The sequence below is a fragment of the Marmota flaviventris genome, chromosome 19 (assembly GCF_047511675.1).
Source record: "Marmota flaviventris isolate mMarFla1 chromosome 19, mMarFla1.hap1, whole genome shotgun sequence".
Classification (NCBI taxonomy): Eukaryota; Metazoa; Chordata; class Mammalia; order Rodentia; family Sciuridae; genus Marmota; species Marmota flaviventris.
Window position 1 is genome coordinate 30,149,014 of NC_092516.1, and position 21,458 is coordinate 30,170,471.

Consider the following 21,458-nt stretch of genomic DNA (forward strand, 5'->3'; position numbering starts at 1 on the left):
AGGGGAGCCAGCAAGATGAGACACCCGCACAACAGCAAGTCTATTTGCTATTTCTGGCTTTCTAAGTGGGCATCTGAGCAAGTAACCAAACACCTCACATGATGGCATTGTTTCCTACTGACTTTGGATTTCTAACTGGAGAATATGGGGGAAAAAAACAAAACCTGCAACCTAGACACCATAAATGTCCCCATCAATGCCTCGGCTGAGATATGAGATTGTCAATTTTGAAGGCTTAGACTTAATGAAGTGGGAAGACTCATTTTCTTAGGGAATTGCAGTAATCCTACAGCCATGAGAACCCTTAACTGTGTCTACTATCCTCTCTTCAGCTCTGGACCCATAACAGTTTCCCAATAAACACTGCTGGCTCCTCTTCACCACCTCCAATGTCCTCCATTAATTGCAGATTCAGCAATTCATTGAGTTGAGAGGTCCTCAATCTCCTCACCTTGATAAGAGAACTCACCCACAAGGCCTGTGATGTTGTTGAGAATAGTTCTACTTCCCCAGGACCACTGTCCGCCACTTTCTGGTTTATGGGTCCAGTCACAGAAGGGATGGGCTCTGTCTTCAAAGTTGCACTGAGGAAAGCTGTCTAGTAGGTCCAGAGGGAGGTTTGAGAAACTGGGGCAGTGCTCTCCATTGCTGTCCCTACCATCCCCAACTCCAGGGGGCCTCCCAGAGCCCTGCTCTCACCCCCACAGGGAGCAAGGCTGACTGCATCCACTGCTACCGCTGGCTCTGGGATCCTTCCAAACACACCCACCAGGGCAAACTGGAGAGAGAGAGAATGGGCCTGGAGTAAGTACACAGGACAAACCCTCAGCCCTCCAAAGCCCAATCTGATCCTTCTTTTGGGAGTGGCTGGGTACCAGGGATTGAACTCAGGGGCACTCGACCACTGAGCCACATCCCCAGCCCTATTTCGAATTTCATTTACAGACAGGGTCTCACTGAGTTGCTCAGCACATGGCTTTTGTTGAGGCTGGCTTTGAACTTGAGATCCTCCTGCCTCAGCCTCCCCAGCCTCTGGGATTACAGGCTTGTGCCACCAAACTTGGCTCCGGATCTGACCTTATTCCATTCAGAGACCCAGGGCCTCTGCTCCTGGTGCCTTGGGAGTACCTACCATGTGCAAAGATCTGACCCCATGATCCTCTGTACCTGTATCTGTCCCGGTCCTGTATAATTGAGAGAAGTAGGCTGCCAGTTGGGTCCAGGTTGTCCTGAAAAAAGAGTGTGTTTCCGGATGCTGCCTACAATGGAAAAATTGGTGAGAAAAGTGAGCTTAGAGGAGCTGAGGAATGACTTCAAACCTATACCCAGAAGGGTGAGTTGCAGAAGAAATATTTAAGCACGCTGCCCCAAATGTAAACAATTCTTCTCTCTCCCTCTCTATGTATCCATTTTTCTAGAATCCAGTGTCCTCATTTCCACTTCATGGAAAATCTCCCACATATCTTAGATTTCCCTAGACCCTGAGACATTCCTCCTCCCTTCCCGCTTATTTCCCCATCAACCCAACCCTGGGAGATGCTAGTGGAAATACAATGCATCCTCCACCCTCCCACTCCCCACCCCCACCCCTACCCCGCTAACCCAAGGTGGAAGCGTAGACCAGGAGGGCTGCTCCAGGAGACCGGTTCCGCAGGATATAGTAGAAAGAAAGGGTCAGACAGCCATTGGAGCGGCTCGGGGGACTCAGGAGGGAAGATTTCTGCCCCGGCCTTGCATTTTTGGGGTCCAGGAGCATGTAGAGGCCATCTATGAAAGAAAAGTCCTATAAAGTAGGGTGGCTGGAATTGAAGGGGGTATTACGCAGGGGTAGGACCCCACCTGAGATGGGGACCTGGTCCTAGGGAACCCCAACAGCCACCTAGAATCAGGCAGCGCTGAGGTGGGCGTACCCCAAGTCACGACTGGCTGAGGCCTTCCACCCTCCCTCCAGTGCTTGGACTAGATAAGGACGAGGGCGCCACGAGCATCCTCTCAGAAGCAGCCTCCGAAATCTAGTGCTTCGGATGCTGACCCCTCGAGCCCTCTTTTTACACAACCATTCGCACAAATTGTTAGAAGGGCCAGACCGACGCACGAGGGCACGCAGGTCCCCCGCCCCGCACCCGCTCCCTCAGGCAGCCAATCAGCCTGAACTTCGCTCCGTGACGTAACGAGTAGCCGGGAGAGGGACGGGGCTGCGGACGTGCCGACCGCGCATGCGTCCGTTCAGGTGCCGGCCTCCCTCTGCGTCCCCCTAGGTGAGCGCGGGCGGAGAAGGAGGCTAAAATAAGGGAACAAGCTAGAGAGGGACCGCAGAGAAGAGAATGGAAACAATTGGAAGGAAAGGGATGGGAAAACTGAGTGAGAGAGCGAGGAGACGTGAGAAATGGAAGAGAAGAAAGAGACGCCCGTCATCCATCCCAGCGGCTCAGGAAGACGAGGCGAGAGGATCCCAAGTTCAAAGGCAGCCTCAGCAATGTAGCGAGGTCCTAAGCAACTTGGACCCTGCCTTAATGTGGCTCAGGTGGAAGGAAGCAAGGAAGGGAGGGAGGGAAGGAAGGAAGAAATTTATATATCTATATATGTGATAGATAAAACTAAAAAATAGAGAAACTAAAAGAAAAACAGCGTTTGCTGAAACTGCTAGGCATGGGACACGATGCTGAGAGATGCAAAGGCGAGCTGGCAGAAAGGAATGGACGAGAGGCCTGAGAAGAAACAAGAAGTGGACTCTCAGAAAGGAAATGAGGGCCCGTGAGCTCTGTTGGACCTACAAAGCTGGGCCCTGAAGGCTTGGAAATGTGGGCTGTGTAGAGAAGATTGAGAGAGGAGATGAGAAGGGAGAGAGAGGGAAGGAGTGAACAGCAGGAAGAGGAAGGAAAACCCCAGGCAAGAGAACAGAGAGATGGTGGGAAAAGAAGCATGATGTAGCATTTGGTGGAAAAACAGGAAGACTGTATTGCCTGGATTCCTGCTAAATAAAACCCCCTAAATATCCTCCAAAGGCTACTCTTGCGGGTTCTCTTCAGTGGCTCCTTTTTTTTTTTAATTCAATCCTTTCTTTTGCTTTTTTAAATACTTTTTATTGTAGATAGACATATTACCTTTATTTTACTTTTATGTGGTACTGAGGATCAAACCCTGTGCCTCCCACGTGCTAGGCAGGTGCTCGACCACTGAGCTTCAGTCTCAGCCCTTCAGTGGCTTCTTAACAAAATGGTAGAGCATTTGTCTAGAGTGTGAGAGGTCCTGGGTTCCACCCCCAGCAGTACAAAAATAAATCAGATCAAGTCACACCGCTGCTCCAAATTCTGCAAAGCCCCCCTCCCATTCACACAAAATAGATGCCATAGTCCTGACAATGGCCTTCAAGGCTCCATATGATTTGCCTTTCCTATCATCTGAGCTAAGACTCTTCATTCTAGATCCATGGCTATACTTCAAATCCCTTCTTCCCCCTTGGCCTGGGATACCTCAGGGCCTTTGCATGGCAGGCTTCTCTGTCTGGAATGTTTTTCCACACTCCTAATATTTTCATGCTTCATTCCCTCAACTCAAGTGTGTTCAGCTGTGATCTGAAGGAGACCTATCCGGGTCACTCCAGTTAAAATTCACAACTTTCCTACCCCTGCACTTCCACAATCCCTTTCCCTTATTCAACTGATTTTTCCCAACGCACTTGTCACACCAAAACTTTGTTGTTTACTGTAATTTCCTTCTTTGTTTTGATATCTGTCTCCCTGTTCCTCACCAACACCACTCCCTGTCTGTTTTGCATACTGATTCTCAAAAGCCTAAGACACTGCTGGGCATGTTGTAGGTGCTCAGTAAATATCAAATGAAGGAAGGAAGGAAGGAAAGATGCCAAGAAAGGAGGTAAGGAGCAGGCTGTGTTGGGTCCACCAGGTGGAGCTAGTGGGAAAGCTGGGGGTGCTCAGAGCATGCTTCTTGAAACCTGAGCTGAAAAAGGCTTAAATCTGTTCTGGTTCACCTTCACAGACCCATGGCAGCTATTGTAGGGCGTGCAGAGGTCACTAGAGCCTGGAAAGCCCCGAGGATAAAAGCATGGCCAGTACTCACTCCCAGGACTGGAGAAATCATCATTAGGTCCCACGTCTGCCTGCCCCGATGACCCTTTCTTCTGTGTCCACTTGGCCCCAGAGGAAGATGGGATCCAGCTCCAGCCACAGAGATCATTCATAGTGTCAAAACTGCACATTTGCATCATGCATACTGAAGGCAGAGAAAGGAGGGGACAATGTAGCTTTTTCTGAAAGGAGAAGGAGGCAGCTCTGATAGGGATGTAGTCTGGAGCCAGAAAATTCTTGAGTTCCAGTCTCAGATCTATGATGAGCCGTGGCTGGCTTTCCAGCCAGAATTGGCCCCTTGCCTATGGGCCGCGTTCCTGACACAGGTAACTTGACCTGCCCAAGCCTCAGTTTTCTCATCTATAAACTGGGAATGACAGTGCCCCTCTGCTTCCTAGGGTCGTCAGATCATGAGCATGGGGCGTTTAGTCCAGTCCCTTTGCTTAATGAGTGTTGATTCCTTTCGCCCAGCTTCTGGAATTTTCCTTTCCTTGAATTTTCTCCCTTCCAGTCTCTAGGGTCAGTTTAGAAAGATCCATCTAATACTAGATGGATTGTGGTGGTAATGTCCAGGTTTTCTTGGAAGGGAGGGCTTTCTGAGATGCAGGACTTTCAGTGCTGAGACAGGGACAGCCCAGGGAAAGCCAGGCTGGTTGGTCACTCTAGACAAGGTATCCCCACAACTGCATGTTGGAAGAGCACCTTCCTTGGGGTATGGCTTCTTCAGGAATCAGAGGTGTGGGGTGAGGTAGCAGAAGGAAGCCAGTAGTCTTGACTCATGAGAAACCTGGGTGCTGAGCCAAAATAGATTTGCAGGAGCCAGGAAGAGAGAAGCATGTGAGAGGGAGGGAGAGGGACTCACCCCTATTGCAGGTTCCCCGATGGATAGCGAGGGCATCCAGGGAGATGTCCAAGTAGGGAGTGTTGCCCCTCATCCCCTCAAACGTCAGCTGCAGGATGGGAGACAAGGGAATCCCTGATTCTGTGAGGCCCCTGGCCAGGCCTCCTGTCCCTTTGCCTTTAGCTCCTGATTTTCCTGAATTCAGATGGCAGGGACCACACACCCCCTCCTTGCCCCAGCCCTCTGGGTCCTCCAATACCCCTGGCATCCCCTCCCCCCCCCCACAGATGGCCCTGGGGCTCTTCCCTCGGCCTTACCCAGCTGGGCAGGTTGAGTCCTGCGGGCACAGTGACGGAGGTAGGTATCCAGGAAAGGCTCTGGGTATTTGTGTGTTTCCAGAGCAATTTGGGGCGATTGTTCTGTTTGCCCATGAATAGCAGCAGTCGGAGCCAGGAGCCCCATGACAGCCCGAACATGTGGTAGGCGAAGCGAACACAGAACGGGCCTTGCTCCCATATGTCAGGGCTGCGCAGGCGGGCCACTCCACCCTGACGGAAGTTGTTGGAATCCATGTGCAGATAGTAGCCCTCTGGGGAGGCAGAGCCCAGGGTGCTGGAGCCTTTGGTCCCCAACACTGCCCTCCCACCCCTGCTCAGAGCCCAGGTGTGCCTGAGGCTTCAGCAGCACCCCCTCCCTTCATACACCTTGGCCTGTGCCCAGCTCCCTGCTGACCCCTGCCATCTGCCCTCCCTAAACCTGAGGCTTCCCACAGGCCCCTCACCTCCATTAGGGTACCCCCCAGGGGGCCCAGTGGTGCCAGATGGGGAGGGACCACTGGCTCGGATCCAGTCCCCATCATCGGTGAACTCTTGGGACCAGTCACAGAGGGGTTTGGAATTATCGTCAAAGTCACACTGGGAGATAATGGCTGGAAAGAAAGGGCTCCTGTGAGGCTTCAGAGAGGGCAGAGGGCAGAGGGCAGGGGCCAAGACCACAGACCCACCCTGGAAGATGGAGGTCAGCAGGGTCACTAAATTTAGAGAAGGCTGTCACTAAGATTGGGGGATCCAAAGCAGAGATTTGGGAGACAGATCTTTGGGGAGAAATTCAGGGCTGGGGAATGGAATGGGCCAGACAACAAGGTTGTCATCATAGGACTGAGATTGGAACTCAAGAATTCGGACTCCAGACTGCACCCCTTTCCTGAGCTGCCTCCCTTCAGAAAAAGCTCCATTGTCTCCTCCTTTCTCTGCCTCATAAACATGAGGCTCTGCCCCACTGTTCCCTCTGCCCTCTGTGGTCCAAGGGCCACCCTTTGCACATTGGTCCTATGTTTATGCCACCACCCTGCCCCAAGGATAACTAAAGGTGGCCACCCTGGGCTAGGGATTAGCATTCAGTCCTAGGGAGGGAGAGGAGGCCTGAGTCATCCGGGTTCCAACTCACATTTCTCCCTTGGGTTGAGAGCAGCAGGTTTCAAATCCTGGGGCTTCTGTGTCCTTGGGATTGGTTTGGAAAAAGCAAAAATATCACTCTTGTTATTCCGGAAAATTAGAAGACTCTGATTGAGAGTTCTCTGAGCAGTTATGGACAGACGATTTTTTTTTTTCTCTCTTTTTTACCCTGAGTATGTCAGCGTTCACACAGTCAGCGTGCATTGTCTTCTTCAGGATTTCAGGAAGGTCACCTTCAGCCTCTTCCCCTAAAGTTCTTCCCACTCTCCTAAAAAGCAGGCCTCCTCTACCTCCTCCCATCGCAGACCAGGTTTCCTGGGCGTGGGAATTCTCATGCAGTGTCTGGGTTTCATACTGGGGTCTCCTTCCTTTGGGTTGAGGTCTTTTTTTTTTTTTTTTTAGATAGCCCAAGTTTTTGCCCAGAGAGTAGAGATGCGTGGACCCCAGGTTGCTAGTGGGTAGTGGGTGATATCTTGCCAGCTACACCCGACTGAACATATTAATGGATGTTTATAAAAAAGATGTTCCCTGGTCCTTCCTCCTCATCTCACCAATTCCACAGAGAAGGCTCTTGCCCACATAGAACAGCCCTTTCTTTTCTTTGTTCAAGTTCATCCCACTTCCCCACCCCCACCACAAGCTCCAGGATACTACATCATCCTTTTTTTTTTTCTTTTTCTTTTTGGTACTAGGGATTGAATCCAGGGGTGCTTAAACACTGAGCCACATCTCCATCCCTTTTTATTTTATTTTTTTATTTTGAGATAGGATCTTGCTAAATTGCTTAGGATCTCACTAAGTTGCAGAGGCTGGCCTTGAATTTAGAATCCTCCTGCCCCAGCCTCCCTATCTGCTTATTTACAGGTGTGTGCCACCTCGCCCGGCAACATCCATCATTTCTTAGATGCCTCCTATTTGAAGTCTCACTTATCAGTTGGGCCTACTCTGAGCTTTGTCTGTTTTCCAAGGGTCTGACCTGCCTCTCCTCCTCTCCCAGCCTCAGTCTGTCTCCTTAGCTCTGTACCCTCCTTCATTTCTCCCCAATTCCAGGCTCTGGGGCTGAAGGATCAGTGCTCTACTGTTTGTAAGGTAACTTCTCCCCAGCCCATCAGGCTCCCTGCCTTCCTCCCAGGCCTCTGCCACCCCTTGGTACATCACCCACCTCTGAGCCCAGCTTACCAGATAGGGGCGGGCAAGGGAGCCTGGCCCCAGGCAGCCCCCACAAGCAGCACCAGAGTCCAAACTGGAGGAGCCATGAGGGACCTCAGAGGCGGCCCTCAGGGGAAAGGGAAAGGGTACGAGGAGACCAGGCCACTCTTACACTCCCCTGGCCCTGAAAAACAATCAATCCGAAAACGAGAGAAAGCCCTGAGAACTGAAAGCTCTCAGCTGAAATTAAAAACCCAATAGCAGAGTGATAAATCAAAATCAAGGGAAAGAAGAAAGAGAGAAGACAGACTTGGAGGGTGAATCTGGGAAGTCTATCATCCAATAAAAATAGTTCAAAGAGAACAAAGGAAGAGAAATTATTTTTAAAAACGGAAAAAACACCAAGACAATGTCCCGTCAGTGAAATACTCAAGTCCCTAGATTAAAAGGTGCCTAAGTAAGATGAATACAGAGACTCGGGGAGGTACATTGTGAAATTTCAGCGTATGGGGTGAAGGGAAGATCCAAAGCACTTTCAGCTAGAAAAGAACAGGTCACAGAATAAGGATCAGGAATCAGCATGGCATCAGGGCTTTTCAGTAGCAACCACGGATTCTAAAAGGCGGTTGGTTGAACATTGTCTGCAGAATTCCACAGAAGATCATTTGAAACCTAAAATTCTATAACTGGCATCAGTGGCGAAGGCCCCCAGAGGGTCCTGTAAAGGGAGAACGGAGAATGGCTGTGGGCAAAGAACCGAAGAAGATAATCACAGAAGAAATACAAACAGCCAACAGATATTTGAAAAGATGTCCTACTTCACAACCAGTAAGGGAAATGGTGAACAAAACTACCAACTGTGAAAAGGCCTGCTTCTGTTGTGGGAATAGGGGCAGGCTGGAGAGTTAAAAACCTACGACTGTCATACTGATAAAAATTTTAAAAATGGATAGTGTAGAGTATTGGACAGGGTGCAGGCAGACACAGGCAAAATATGGTGATGAGAAGCCCAGGTGTCAGTGGGCTAGGTTGGGTAGCTCAGTGAGAAGAGCATTTATTTGCCCAACACGTTCAAGACCTTGGGTTTGATCCCCACACTGCAAGAAAACAAACAAATGTGTATGTTGGTGAAAACTTCTTAGATGATAGTTTGACAATGACTATTAAACTTTAAAAATGTGCCTAACTTGGTTTGTGGGTTGTTTTTGTTTGTTGTTTGGTACCAGGGATTGAACCCAGGTGCACTTAACCACTGAGCCACATCCACAGCCCTTTAAAAATTTTGTTTTTATTTTTATTTTTTGGTCCCCGAGGATTGAACTCAGGTGTACTCAACCACTGAGTCACATCCCAGCCTTATTTTGTATTTTATTTAGAGACAGGATCTCACTGAGTTGCTTAGCGCCTTGCCGTTGCTGAGGCTGGCTTTGAACTCACAATCCTCCTGCCTCAGCCTCCTGAGCTGCTGGGATTACAGGCATGCACAGCCACATCCAGCTTGTTTATTGTTTTTGAGGCAGGGTCTTGCTATATTGTCCAGGTTGTAACAAACTTCTGGGTTCAAGTGATCCTCCTGCCTCAGCCGCCTGAGTAGATGGGCCTACAGGTGTGTGAAGATATGCTCTTTAAAATGTGTGCATATCTTTGACCCAACATTCCCATTTTAGGAATCTTCCCACAGAAGCACATGTACATTTGTGAAAACACGTACATACCTTAAAGATATTAACTGCAGCATTGTTTACAACGAGAAAAAAATATCATTAAGATGACTTCAGTGTTTATCAGTAGATATGTGACTGGTTCATATTAAGACATTATAATGCAGGTATTAAAAGGAAAGATGGGGCTGGGGTTGTGGCTCAGTGGTAAAGTGCTTGTCTCTCATGCATGAGGCACTGGGTTCGATATTAAGCACCATATAAATGTAAAAATAAAAATATTAAAAAAGGAAAGGTGTTCCTCAAAATATTGATATATGATAAAGAAATTCTTCTAGATATATAGTCAAAGAAACTGAAAGCAGAATCTGTAACAGATGTTTGCACATGTGTGTTTTTAGCCACATTAATTATAATAGCCAAAAGGTGGAAAGAATACAAGGGATCCAACAATAGATAAATGAATAAATTAAATGTGGTGTATACACACACACACACACACACACACTCAAACATAATTAGCCTTAAAAAGAAAAGGTAGAGGGGCTGGGGATGTGGCTCAAGCGGTAGCACACTCGCCTGGCATGTGCACAGCGCTGGGTTTGATCTTCAGCACCACATACAAATAAAGATGTTGTGTCCGCCGAAAAGTAAAAAAATAAATATTAAAAAATTCTCTCTCTCTCTCTCTCTCTCTCTCTCTCCCTCTCTCTCCCCCCCCCCAAAAAAAAAGAAGAAGAAGGAAAGGTAGAGCCAGGTGCAGTGGGGCACACCTATAGTCCCAGCGACTCTGGAGGCTGAGACAGGAGTATCTCAGTATCTCAAGTTCAAAGCCAGCCTCAGCAACTTGGTGAGGGCCTAACAACTTAGCAAGACCCTTTCTCAAAATAAAAAATTAAAAGGAAAAAAGGGCTGGGAATGAGGCTCAGTGGTTAAGCACCCCTGGGTATCAGGTACCCAAAAATAAATAAAAATGTGGACTAGGGTGTGGCTCAGGGTATGATAGAGTCCTTGCTAGGCCTGGATTCCATCCCCAGAGCTGAAAATCAACTAATTAATTAACAAATTAATTAATTAATTCTGACACATGTTATATATATAACATTGAGGACACTATGCTTATGAAATAAGGCAGCCCCCAAAGGCTAAACACTTACATGAGGTACCGAGAGTAGCCATATACATAGATATAGAAAATAGAATAACGGTTTCCAGGAACTGGAGTGTGGGGGGGAATTGTCGTTTGATGCATAGAGATGGGTTTTGCAAGATGAAAAATGACAGTGGTGGCCGCAGAACAATGTGAATGTCCTTAATACCATGCGACTGGTTAAGGTGCTAAATTTTATGTCATGTGTGTTTTGCCAAAATTCATAAATAATTTTTAAGAAACATCGCTTCATAATATTACTTGATAATATGATACTGTTTATTCAAGTCTATTCCTGACTTAAAAAAAAAGGAACATTAGCAAATCCATAGAGTCCTAAGGTATAAAGAGCACTTGGATGTGTTATTAAATGTAAGAGGAGAGTCACAGAAAAAAAAAAAAAATGTATGGAATAACCTCATGTAAAATCCCAAATCATTGTGTGGGCCTGTGTGTGTGTGTGTTTATATAATGCACAGTCATGCCCGATGCAAGGATCCTTCAAACAATGGTGGATAGCATATAGAATGGTGATCCTATAAGGTTATCACAGACCTGAGAAATTCCTGTCACCTAGTGATGGTGTAGCCATGGTAACGTCCTAATGCTTAACATAACACATTACCACACATTACCGTGATGCTGCTATAAATCTACTGCTCTGCAGTCATCAAAGTATAGTTGCTGGGATCACAGGTTTGAGTCACCACGCCCAGCTTGTACTCCTGCTTATTAAAACAAAAAACAAAAAGTTTCCCATTAAGAGTGTGCTGTGATGCCAGGGCCCACCTTCTACATCCTCTTTTCCATATCCCTGATTGCATCAAGAGGCCACATTGAGTGACCCATCTTGTGTAAATACACTTGGCAATGTTCCCACAGGAATTTGCCAAATGACGCAGGTCTCAGGACATGATTTGTTGTAAGTGCTGCTCGGCTGTAGGTAGGTAGAGGTGTAGAGGTGGGACCCAAAGTTCACACACGGAGCCACTGACAGTGGTCACCTCTAGGGAGGGGCTGGTGGATTTCCCACACCATGCCCACTCTTAGGCATTATGGGAGTCTCCATAGGAAGAATGTCTCCATCCACTCCCATATAACAGATTTAGGACATTATGAGAGACCTCCGTGAGAGCCATTTGAGGGGCCAGACTGGAAGGTTTGGATGGTGGGGGTGGAAGTTGAGGAGATTTCCTTGGGAGACCAGGGACACGTTTTGGAGCTGGTTGGAAAGGAGAAGTAACTGGGGAGCAAGTGTAGAAATGGGGACAAAGTGAGGACCTCTCAAGGCAGGAGTGACTGAAGCTTATGAGATGAGTCCAACAGCCAGAGAGGAGAAAAGGGTTTCTGAGAAAGTGCATGGAAGAGTCCAGAAATCAGAGCAAAAGGAACAAGAGGGCTCTTATTTTTTTTTTTTTTCGTACCAGGTATTGAACCCAGGAACACTTAACTACATCCCCAGCCCTTTTTAATTTTTTTTTTTAAATTTTGAGACAGGCAATTGCTTATTGCCTCACCAAGTTGTTGAGGGGGGCTTTGAACTTGAGATCCTCCTGCCTCAGCCTCCAGAGCCTCTGTGATTACAGGCATGTGCCACCTCACTCTACTGACAGAGGGCTCTTAACAGGAGTGGGGAGGGCTGGGCCAGGCAAGCCATGTTGCACATTTAGCCGCTTCTGTTTTATCTATGAAATAGGAAGAGGGTAGAGCAATCTCCACAGGCACAAAGGCCACAGTCCTGGCCGTCACATCCACTGGACTTCTCTCTGCCCTCCATTAGCCTGGTCCCCCCGGGTAGGCAGACAGACATATGAACAAGCAATTATCACACAGTGCTTTGGCAGGGAGCCATGGAAGGAACACATGACCCCAGTAGCTGGTAACAGGAAGGAAAGAAAACTAGTTAGGGTCAACTTTCCATAGTAGATGACAACCGAGGGGCTTTCTAAAGGACAAAGAGATGGTCATGGGGCAAAGAAGTGCATGACATTTTTGGAGAATGGCAAGAATAATCTGGGGGAAGGGGGTTGTGTGTGTGCGCACAGTGTACAAGCAGGACTGGGAGAAGGCTGTGCCCTGTCTGGAGGACCTTGAGCGCCATAGCTTTGAGGAGCAGTGAGCTCACTTGATCCCACCTGCATTTTCAAATGGCGGCCCTGGCAGGCAGCAGGATGGATCAGAGGGGCTGGCGGAGGAGGGGGAGTTGTGCAGATGGCTGCTAACAATCAAGGGTCAAGTTCAGGGAGTGCATCAAGAGCTTTCCAGGAGCCAGAAACAGCAGTTCTTTCGGAGTGACCTAACCCAAACTCTTCACTGCAAATATATTGTCCTCATTTTCTGTTTGGGGAACAGAGCTCCAGAGAAATTTCATCAATTACTCCCCGTCATTGTCAGAACATGATGCTGACTCCAAAGCCCCTGGTTACCATGCTGGCTTCTGCTGAGTCCCACAGTTCTGAGAGCTGTCCCTCTGGGGTTATCGGGGACATCCAAATGTCCATGGGGCATACACTCGAGCCAGAACTTTCCTGCCTTTTATTGGCTTCATAAATGGCATTTCTACTTTAGATTTCAGCCTGAGGGGCACTTATAGCTGCTTTGGAAAACCCAGTGAGGCTTGGGGGGTGTGGTTCAGTGATAAAGCATGAGCTTAGCATGCCCAGGGCCCTGGGTTCCATCTGGAGCACCAAAAACAAAACAAAACAAGCCCACTGATTCCTGGGGCACACACAGAGCTGGAGGCTGCAGGGTGGGGGTGGGCAGTGTGCTAAGCCATCATGAACCTAGATTTTATATATATATATATATATGTTGTAGATGGACACAATACTTTTATTTGATTTACTTTTTAATGTGGTGCTAAGGATTGAACCCAGCGCCTCACACGTGCTAGCAGAGCACTCTACCACTGAGCCACAACCCCAACCCATAATTTTTAAAAATTTTTATTTATTTATTTTGTGGTTGTAGATGAACAGAATGCTTTCATTTTATTTGTTATTTTTATGCAGTGTAAGGATGGAACCCAGTGCCTCACACATGCTAGGCAAGGGTTCTGCCCCTAAGCTATAGCCGTAGCCCCATGAACCCAGATTTCTGATACCCAACCCCCAGGTATTCCTGAGGCAGCCCCCCAACACTTGTAGCATCAAAGCTAGGCTCAGGGTGCTTGGTCTTTGCCTTGGAAAAGAGACAAAGATACTCGTTCTAGCCATTCCCCTGAGCTGTCAGGGAGGGGACTATATGGTCTTGTAGCCTGTGTCTAGTTTTGTGTGTGTGTTTTTTTTAATATCTTTATTTTATTTTTATGTGGTGCTGAAAATTGAACCCAGTGCCTCATGCATGCTAGGAGAGCACACTACCACTTGAGCCACATTCTCAGCCCCATGGGTTGTTTTTTTTTTTTTTTTTTTAATCGCTGTGACCACAGGACCTGACAAGAACAACAAAGAAGAGGGAAAGGTTATTATTCAGGGCTCATGGTTTCAGAGGTCTCAGTCCATGGATAGGTGACTCCATAGCTCTAGGCCTGAGGTGAGGCAGAACATTATGGCTGAAGCAGCTCAGGACTTGGCAACCAGGAAGCAGAAAGCAAGCTCCGTGCACCAGGGACAAAGTCTAAACCTCAAAGTCATGCCCCCTGTGACCTACTTCCTCCAGTCGAAACTTTCCTGCCCACAGTTACCACCCAGTTAATCTGGTTCCGTGGATGAATGCACTGATTAGATTAAGGGTCCCATAACCCAATCATTTCACCTCTGAAAAGTCCTGCATTGTTTTACACATGAGCTTTTGGCAGACACCACACCTAAACTATAATGATGAGGGCTGGGGATGTGGCTCAAGCGGTAGCGCGCTCGCCTGGCATGCGTGTGGCCTGGGTTCAATCCTCAGCACCACATACAAAGATGTTGTGTCCGCCATAAAAAAAATTACTAAAAAATAAATATTAAAAAAATTGTTTGAAAAAAAAATAAATAAATAAACTATAATGATGAGGAAAGTCAAAAAGACCCCTTCTGCCCCAGTGAGGTCTGAAAGCCACACCTGGAATGCCAATAGGGCCACACAGTAATCCAATCAGGAGCAGCACCCTCAACTTCCTTGGGTTCAAGCTGAGGATATAAAAGATGCCCATCTCAAGCCCCATCTACTCTCCCTCCATGCGAGAAAGTAGGTAGTCAACAGAAGGGACAAGGAAAGGAAATAGTTAACCCAGGGAAGAGCAGTAGAAGGTCATTGATCCACAGCCCCTCCAGGTTGAGCAATAAGTCCTCTGATGGCTGCTTTTGATGACCTCCTTTGGCACCACAGAGCTAGACGATCATAGCTTCCAATTTGCCAAGAGGTGGGGAGTGGGAGGTCAAGGAAGGACAGAAAGGTTAGAGGGTGACACACTGGCTTTGCATTTGGGGGAACCAGGAATGGGCAAGGTTCCAGAGACTGGCAGGCTTTAAAGCTTCATAGCTGCAGGAATACAGTGTGAGAGATGCTGAGAAGTAGAAAAGCCCTGGGAGTCACCTCCTAGCTCACTCAGGGGTATGAGAGATGACATAACATCCGGCCTTAGTGCCTTCATCCATAAGATACAGGTAAGGAGATAAAGTTAACACAGCCAACTTTTTTTTAAAATTAGGAATCTATAGACTTTGGGGGGGCATGTAATTTCCTTCTCTTCCCTTTCTTTTCCAAGAGGGCCCCATAAATTTGGAAATAGTTGTTATTCTGCTGCAAATAGTCCCTTCACAAATGTCACACTTTTATGATGGAATTTTAGTAGAATTAGCATTGACCAGCTTGAAATACTGTCGTTAATATTCAATTTAGATTCCAATGTCTGAAAAATCTCATTTAGCTAATGCAAAAATCACTATCTGTGGGGAGATGGGTAGACAGGGAAGTTCCAGTAAAAGCTAAGGTGACCAGGTACATCTGGTCATCCTAAAGCTTGGGCCAGAGAGGACCCATAGTCACAGGCTGGAGCTGAGATGGAGAGCTGGGAGGGAGGGAGAGGAGGGAAGGAGGCCTCTCTGCCCTTCCAGAGGGTGAGTGGGAGCCTGAGACAGGGGAGGAGCTGGTAGCAGAGATGGAGAGTCTAATGCCTCATTGACCATGATGGGTTCATCCATTCCATTCACCTCTCCTTTCCCCCTGCCTGGTGATCCTGGGCTTCAGCAGAAGATGAACCCTAGCTGGAGTCAGGGAATGCCTGGCCTCTGGTCCTGACCCTTCCTCTCAATGCCTTGCGACCTGGCCAAGACTTATAATTTCTGGCCTGGTCCCTCAGTGGAACCTATGCTTCAGTTTCTTCCTTTGCTAAATGGGGATCCTCTTCCATCCCTGCCCTCCTCATAGGGTTGGGAGAGCAAATGAGAGGAGGGCCGGGAAAACAACTTGTAAGTCACCAAGCTCACTCTACACAGAAGGTGACATCCTTAAACAATTAAAGGATGTGCAGACTCAGAACCACAGTGTGCTGGAGGCTCCTGATCCCAGCTGGTCTGGTCACTTACTTAGTGGAACCTGGTTTCCCCAGGTGACAGTATTTCTCTATTTCATGGAGTCATGATCTGACACATTTAATGCTGGCTCCTCCTCCTCTTCTTCCTCCTCCTCCTCCATCACAGTATAGAGAAAGCTCACTTTCCTGGCCTGCACCTTAGGAGACTCGGAAATCTGGTCACACCCTCCCGTGCCTCTCATCCGGGGCTCTGGACTCCACCAGGTTCTCCACTAACATGGCTCTGGACACCAAGGCGTCTGGAGACCCTGCCCCTCAACACTCAGTCACATACCAAGCTGTGTCTAAGTTAATGTGTTTCTGTGTCTTTTCTACCAGGGGACTGTCCAATCCAAGGACACTAGACTATGAGTGGCACGGGCTGAGTGTCATGTCATTTCCTAGTACTTAGGGCAAAGGTTTGGCAAAGAGTAGGCATTCCATAAACATGGAATGATGGATGGTGTTTTAACTGTCCCTAACACACTCCCCCACCACACCTGGCCCAGCAGTGGTCAGGAAGTTCAGGTTCAGTGGCCACTGTTTATTGTTATTGAGCTGGGGTCTCAACTGCTTTTTTTTTTTTTAATTGAAAGCAGTAAGACGTTTGAAGAGAAGTCAAGGAATAAGGTTAGTATCCCTGAATCCTGGGAAGAAAAAAGAGACAGTTACCCCATGGGACATCTGTACCTTAGGCAACAAATCAGGCTAAAAGGTAGCCAAGATTTTGAGGTTTTGAGTCCTAAATCTCATGTTCAGGGCCTAGCTGTCATATATTAGCTGAATTCCTCGGGCTTAAGAACAAGTCTCTTAGCTCCAATTTTATCAGTCTAAGAGAGAGATTTCTCCCTTACTGACTCAAATCAGTGGGGCAAGAATCAGATGTCACATGTGGAAGCCACAATACAAATTTGTATTGAAATGTGCAGAGCAGAGCCCTTTGTGGGTTTCTCTAACAGTTCTCAATATGGCCTGAAGAGGGCACTGTAGTCCAGGAGCTAGGTTGGCCACTGTGAAAGTTCTTTTGGGTCTGCTCCTTTGCAGACTCCTCCACCTCAACTTCCCCACCCTCCAGTCTCTCCCCCACCCCCACAAACTAGCAAACCCCCTCAAATTCCCCATCACGCCTGTAATTTTTTTCTGCTCCATATTGCCAAACATTCTCTTTTGCATATGTGCCAGAGCGCATACTGACTTCCCTATGTTTTGTTTTAAAAGCAGAAAGACTGGCCACCACATCTAGGATAATGGCTAACATTGGGGTCCCAGTACACTTTTGTGGCATTTTTGCTGGTGCCTGGGTGGTCCCTTCCAGGTGAAGCATTAACTTCTGGGAAGGAATCAAATTGTTGTCAGAGCAAGATCAAGAGTGAAGTTCAGGTTCCTTGGCTGTGTGTTCCATGACCACCATCCCAGGGGAGTAAGGGGGCAGGTCGGGATTATGTGGAAGGAAAATCAGATGCAGGAAGATGTTGGAGGGGGCGCAGGATTGGGATTCCTGTTTTCTTGGCCTCGGGCAAGTTACTTTACTCCACCTGTCAGTGAAGGTGGCTGCAGACACTTTCTTATAGGGTCTTGCAAGGGGTTACATAAGGGAGCCACTTGGAGTTGCACTTGTCACAGAGCAAGTGCATAGTAAGACAGCAGTCTGTGAAGGTGGTCCTATTGCACCTCTAGCCCCTCTGTGAATTGCAGGGCAGAGCCTTACTGCGACAATCCTAAGGCCAGGATTGGGCTGCTGGGTTTAGGGGGGTGGAGGCTTGTGTGCCAAGGTAGGAAGTTGATGCTTAGGGATGTGGCATGACCCAAAGGGGCCATGGAGGAAAAGTGGGAAATAGTAAGGGTCCAGGAGCCAGAGCTGGCAGCTGTCACTAGTCCCCAAAGGGGGTCCTCATCCTGGCTTGTTTCCTCCATGGCAGCCTGGTCTCACTAAAGGCTTGTCCTGGTGGGCTGGGCAGCTGCCCACTGAGGAACAGCCTTGAATGGGGCCTCCTTATTGACCAGCGTGGGCAGAGCTTGTGGCCTTAGGCCCAGTGGGGTCAAGAGGTCAGACAGGCCATGTGAGGCAGCACGTAGGATCCAACCCCCTGCACTCTGTTTTCCCATATCTGACGCCCTTCTGCCAAGATAGGAGCAGAGCCAGGGCAATAGAGGGTTCCTGGGGAAACAGAAAAGTCTAAGAGCCATGTTGGTGGTTTCAGCTCTTGCCAGTGAGATTGAAAAATACACAAAACTAGGACCCCTTCCCCCCCACCCCCCGCATGAGAGCCAGGAGCCAGCCCACATTCCATTGTCATAACTCTCATCACCCCTATTGTCCAATGGGCTCTTGCAGTCATCGGAGTCCCCATGAGACCTAGGAGATTCACAGCTGGCCACCTAAATTCTCCAGTCCTTCCTGTCCCTGCTTAGTAGGTGCGAAAAGAAGTATTGGCCTTCAAAGCTTATCTTGATGTCACAGTTCTGCAGGGCACCAAGTGAGTTTAGGTGTCTCCCCAACACAGCTCTGTCCCTGGGTTTGAAGCTGGTGTCTGAATTCTTCCTGCTCTGGGGCCTCAGGCTGCCCCTGTGACATTCTTGGATCTCAGAGTTAAGCTCTGGACAGTTCCTCTGGCCCCTAAGATGTCACCGCTGGCACTGGAGTGTCCGTGGGACAGGTTGGCACTGAAGTAACAGCCCCTTGAGGGGATTGGGTGTGGTGGAGGGGAGGCATGGCACAGGCAGAGGTGGCGAGCGAGCTGGTGGATGTGCCTGAGTGGAGGCACCTGGTCACCTGTCCCCCCTCCTGCAGGCCTCCCCTGTATACAGCTTCAGCTTTCCCCGGAGGAAATTGGAGTAAATTCTGAAGAGTTTGCACAAAGTATCGACAGTGAATGTCCGGAGTGGAGCAGAAGAGGCTGCATCTGGAGGCAAGACGGCTTCCCTCTGCCAGGAAAGAACAGGAGGTTACTGTAGTGCTGGGGACCCCAGATGGACATGGGATCAGGGACAGCATTGGTGGGGGGATGAGGAAGGCCCCCAGTATTTCTTGGCAGGATGTTTTCCCCAGCTTACAGAAAGAGCAAGGAGAAGTGTCCACACCCCCTTCTACACACCTGGACTCCCATCGCTCGGAGCAGGGAGGTGAGGCTGCGCAGGCCACTGACAGCTTTGTCCACGTGCAGTCGCAGAGTATCTGATGGCTGGGAGGAGTTGGCCAGCAGGGCCTGGCTCTGCAGAATGGCTTCTGAGAGCAGGGCCAGGCCTTGCCAGACTTCTACAGCCTGCTGCCCAACCTAGAGGGAACAGAGACTTGGAGTCAGGAGGCCCAAGTGACCTCTTGCCCCTCCCTCCCAGCAGCTCCATGCACCAAACAGAGCAAACAGAAAGTACGCAAGAAGGTGTGTTGGATACGAATAACAAATGAATGAGTGAACATATTCCTTTCTCCATTTCTTTTCTATTGTTTTCTCTTCCACCCCGTGAGGGTCTCAAAATGAGAGCCCCCTCAAGAAGGAGGAAAAGACAAACTCACCTCCTTTCTCCTCCAGGCATAGAAGTTAACCTTGGTGTCTGGGACGGTGATATTCTCACTCAGGCTGCAGCCATCTGCACAGCCCATCTGAAAAACATAGCCCTGGAGTCAGGACCCCCAAGGGCTCTGGTCCTGGGCCCCCAGGCCACAGGCCACTCTTGCTTTGCCCCTTACCTGGCTCCCAGATATACTTTGCGGACCATCAGTTTTTAATATTCTTATGGGGGTGGGACTGGAAGTGCCAGGAAGGAGACCCCTGAAGTCCTGAGAGTCAATTCTGTGGCATGTGCCAGGGAGGGGGCCTCACCGTGACATTCTCAGCCTCCTTGGCCTCCAGGATGTACCTCTCCAGGACTCTGCTGTCACAGATGAGGCGTGCAGGGGTGCCCAGGACTGGGAGACCCAGAGGAATTAACAGCAGGGACAGCAGGAGCGGCAGGGCGGGACATTCTGGAAGAGCCAGGCTGAGCGTGAGGCCGGGAGGGGAGGGGAGGGTGGGTTTGGAGGGGCAAGTTTGCTCATCCCGAGCCCCTGCGGCCAGCTAGTCCCTGCAGACCCCAGCCTCGCGGGCGCTCAGGCGCTGCCGGGCTTGCCTTCATTCAAACCCGCTGTGCCGGCACACCCCACCCCCCAGCGACCGGCATCCACTTCTCGGGCCAAACTTCAATCCCGGCGCGACAGAAGCTTCCCGCTCACAGAGCCCGGCTGTCGCTCCAGGACCAGGTATCCGCTGATCAACTGGCTCCCCGCCCACAGAGCAGCGCCTCTCTGCTCCCTGAATCTCCAAACCTTGTCCCGGGCTCCAGATTGGGCTTTTGCCATTCCCAGGGGCTCCCCAAGCCCTGCATGCACGTGGAGGCTGCCCCACCCCCTCCCCCTTCGCGGGTCCTTAGCAGGTCGCAGGTCCTTGAACCCAGCCACCTCCCGGCCAATAGCCCCAGAGGTAAATCCCTCCTCAAACAGGGGCCCGGGCGACAGCAGCTCCCCCTGCCCGCGAGTACTCACCGCGCACCCCCATCTCCGCGCCTGGCGGGGCCCCTCAGCGCCCAGGGGCTCGGCAGGCGCCCACGCCGGGAGCCCTCATCCCGAGAAGCTGGTGGGGCAGGGTCACCCCACGGGCTTGGAGGAGGGGGTCGTGTCCAGGGGGTGCAGGCACGTCGCGGCCGCCGAGCCCGGGGTCGAAGGAGAGCCGGCGCGGTGGTGGCCCTGGCCAGGGTCCGGGAGGACGGCACGACGCAGCGACCGGTCAGGGTTGGCCTGGGGACACTGCGGCTCCGGCCGGGGGTCGGGGTTGTTATCAGCATGTGTGCGTGCGCGGGTGGGGGTGGGGATGAGGCTGAGTGCGTGAGGGGTCGCCAGGGGTGTGGGCCACCCCCGGTCGGAGCAGGGGGCAGGACGCCTGGGTCGGGAGCTGCAGACGCACGTGCGGGCACGGATCTGCCCCCGCGACCCTGGGATCCGGCAGGGGAGCCAGCGGGGTGCGCACACGCAGGACTGACAGAATGCCTGGACCTGGGCGAGGAGGGCTGAATAGGGAAGGCTGGGCACCGGACACTGCCCCTGGGGGGCGTCCCAGTCTTGGTCCCGGGCTCAGAGCTTCCAAGAGCTGGGTTCCTGGGTTCTGGCAAAATAGTTGGATCTGAAAGACTGGAAACAACTGGGTGGCTTTCCCTCTCACAGTCCCAGGATGTGGTCTAAGGGTCGGTGTTGTCCATCTGAAGGGATGAATGGGAGTAGATGGAGCAAGGGTTGGAGATTTTTCTCCCCACACTCCTCACTTTCCAGTACCCTGAACCCCCCCCCCCCAAAAGTTAACTTTCAGGACACTCCTGCACTTTGACATCAGGGTTTGTGACCTGTGGTATACGTTAAACTCTGTGGCAAAATTCTTAAGAACCAGGAAGAGCTGATCCCAAGAGGTGATGGGAGTGGGATTTACAGGTCAGCTTTCATGGCTTCTGGAACCCCTGAGGCAAAGGGGCAAGTTCCCTAGAGCAGGAGTCCAAGGCTAGTTGGCCTCTGGAATCTTAGAAAGTGGCCTCATCCTTGAGCCTCTGTGTCCTCCTGAACTGTCAAATGGGTGTGATGAAAGTACCATCCT

The 21,458-nt window shown here is 49.9% G+C and overlaps 2 protein-coding genes across 2 annotated transcripts in view; both read right to left on the reverse strand.

Moving 5' to 3' along the window:
* The window catches only part of Zan (zonadhesin), a 35,757-nt gene extending 29,074 nt beyond the window's left edge, over nt 1–6,683 (reverse strand). Inside the window, 8 exon segments of the mRNA XM_071605437.1 lie at nt 700–778; nt 1,168–1,259; nt 1,603–1,767; nt 4,081–4,233; nt 4,951–5,038; nt 5,247–5,518; nt 5,711–5,857; nt 6,674–6,683. Coding sequence (XP_071461538.1) covers nt 700–778; nt 1,168–1,259; nt 1,603–1,767; nt 4,081–4,233; nt 4,951–5,038; nt 5,247–5,518; nt 5,711–5,857; nt 6,674–6,683 — 1,006 coding nt within the window.
* Nucleotides 6,684–18,110: 11,427 nt separating this feature from the next.
* Epo (erythropoietin) lies at nt 18,111–20,661 on the reverse strand. Its single transcript, XM_027952938.2, has 5 exons — nt 20,363–20,661; nt 19,665–19,821; nt 19,358–19,444; nt 18,939–19,118; nt 18,111–18,768 (listed from the first exon to the last, which is right to left on the reverse strand). Exons 1-5 carry the CDS (start codon nt 20,659–20,661, stop codon nt 18,613–18,615), a joined length of 879 nt encoding a protein of 292 aa, XP_027808739.2. The 3' UTR covers nt 18,111–18,612.
* Between the last annotated feature and the right edge of the window lie 797 nt (nt 20,662–21,458).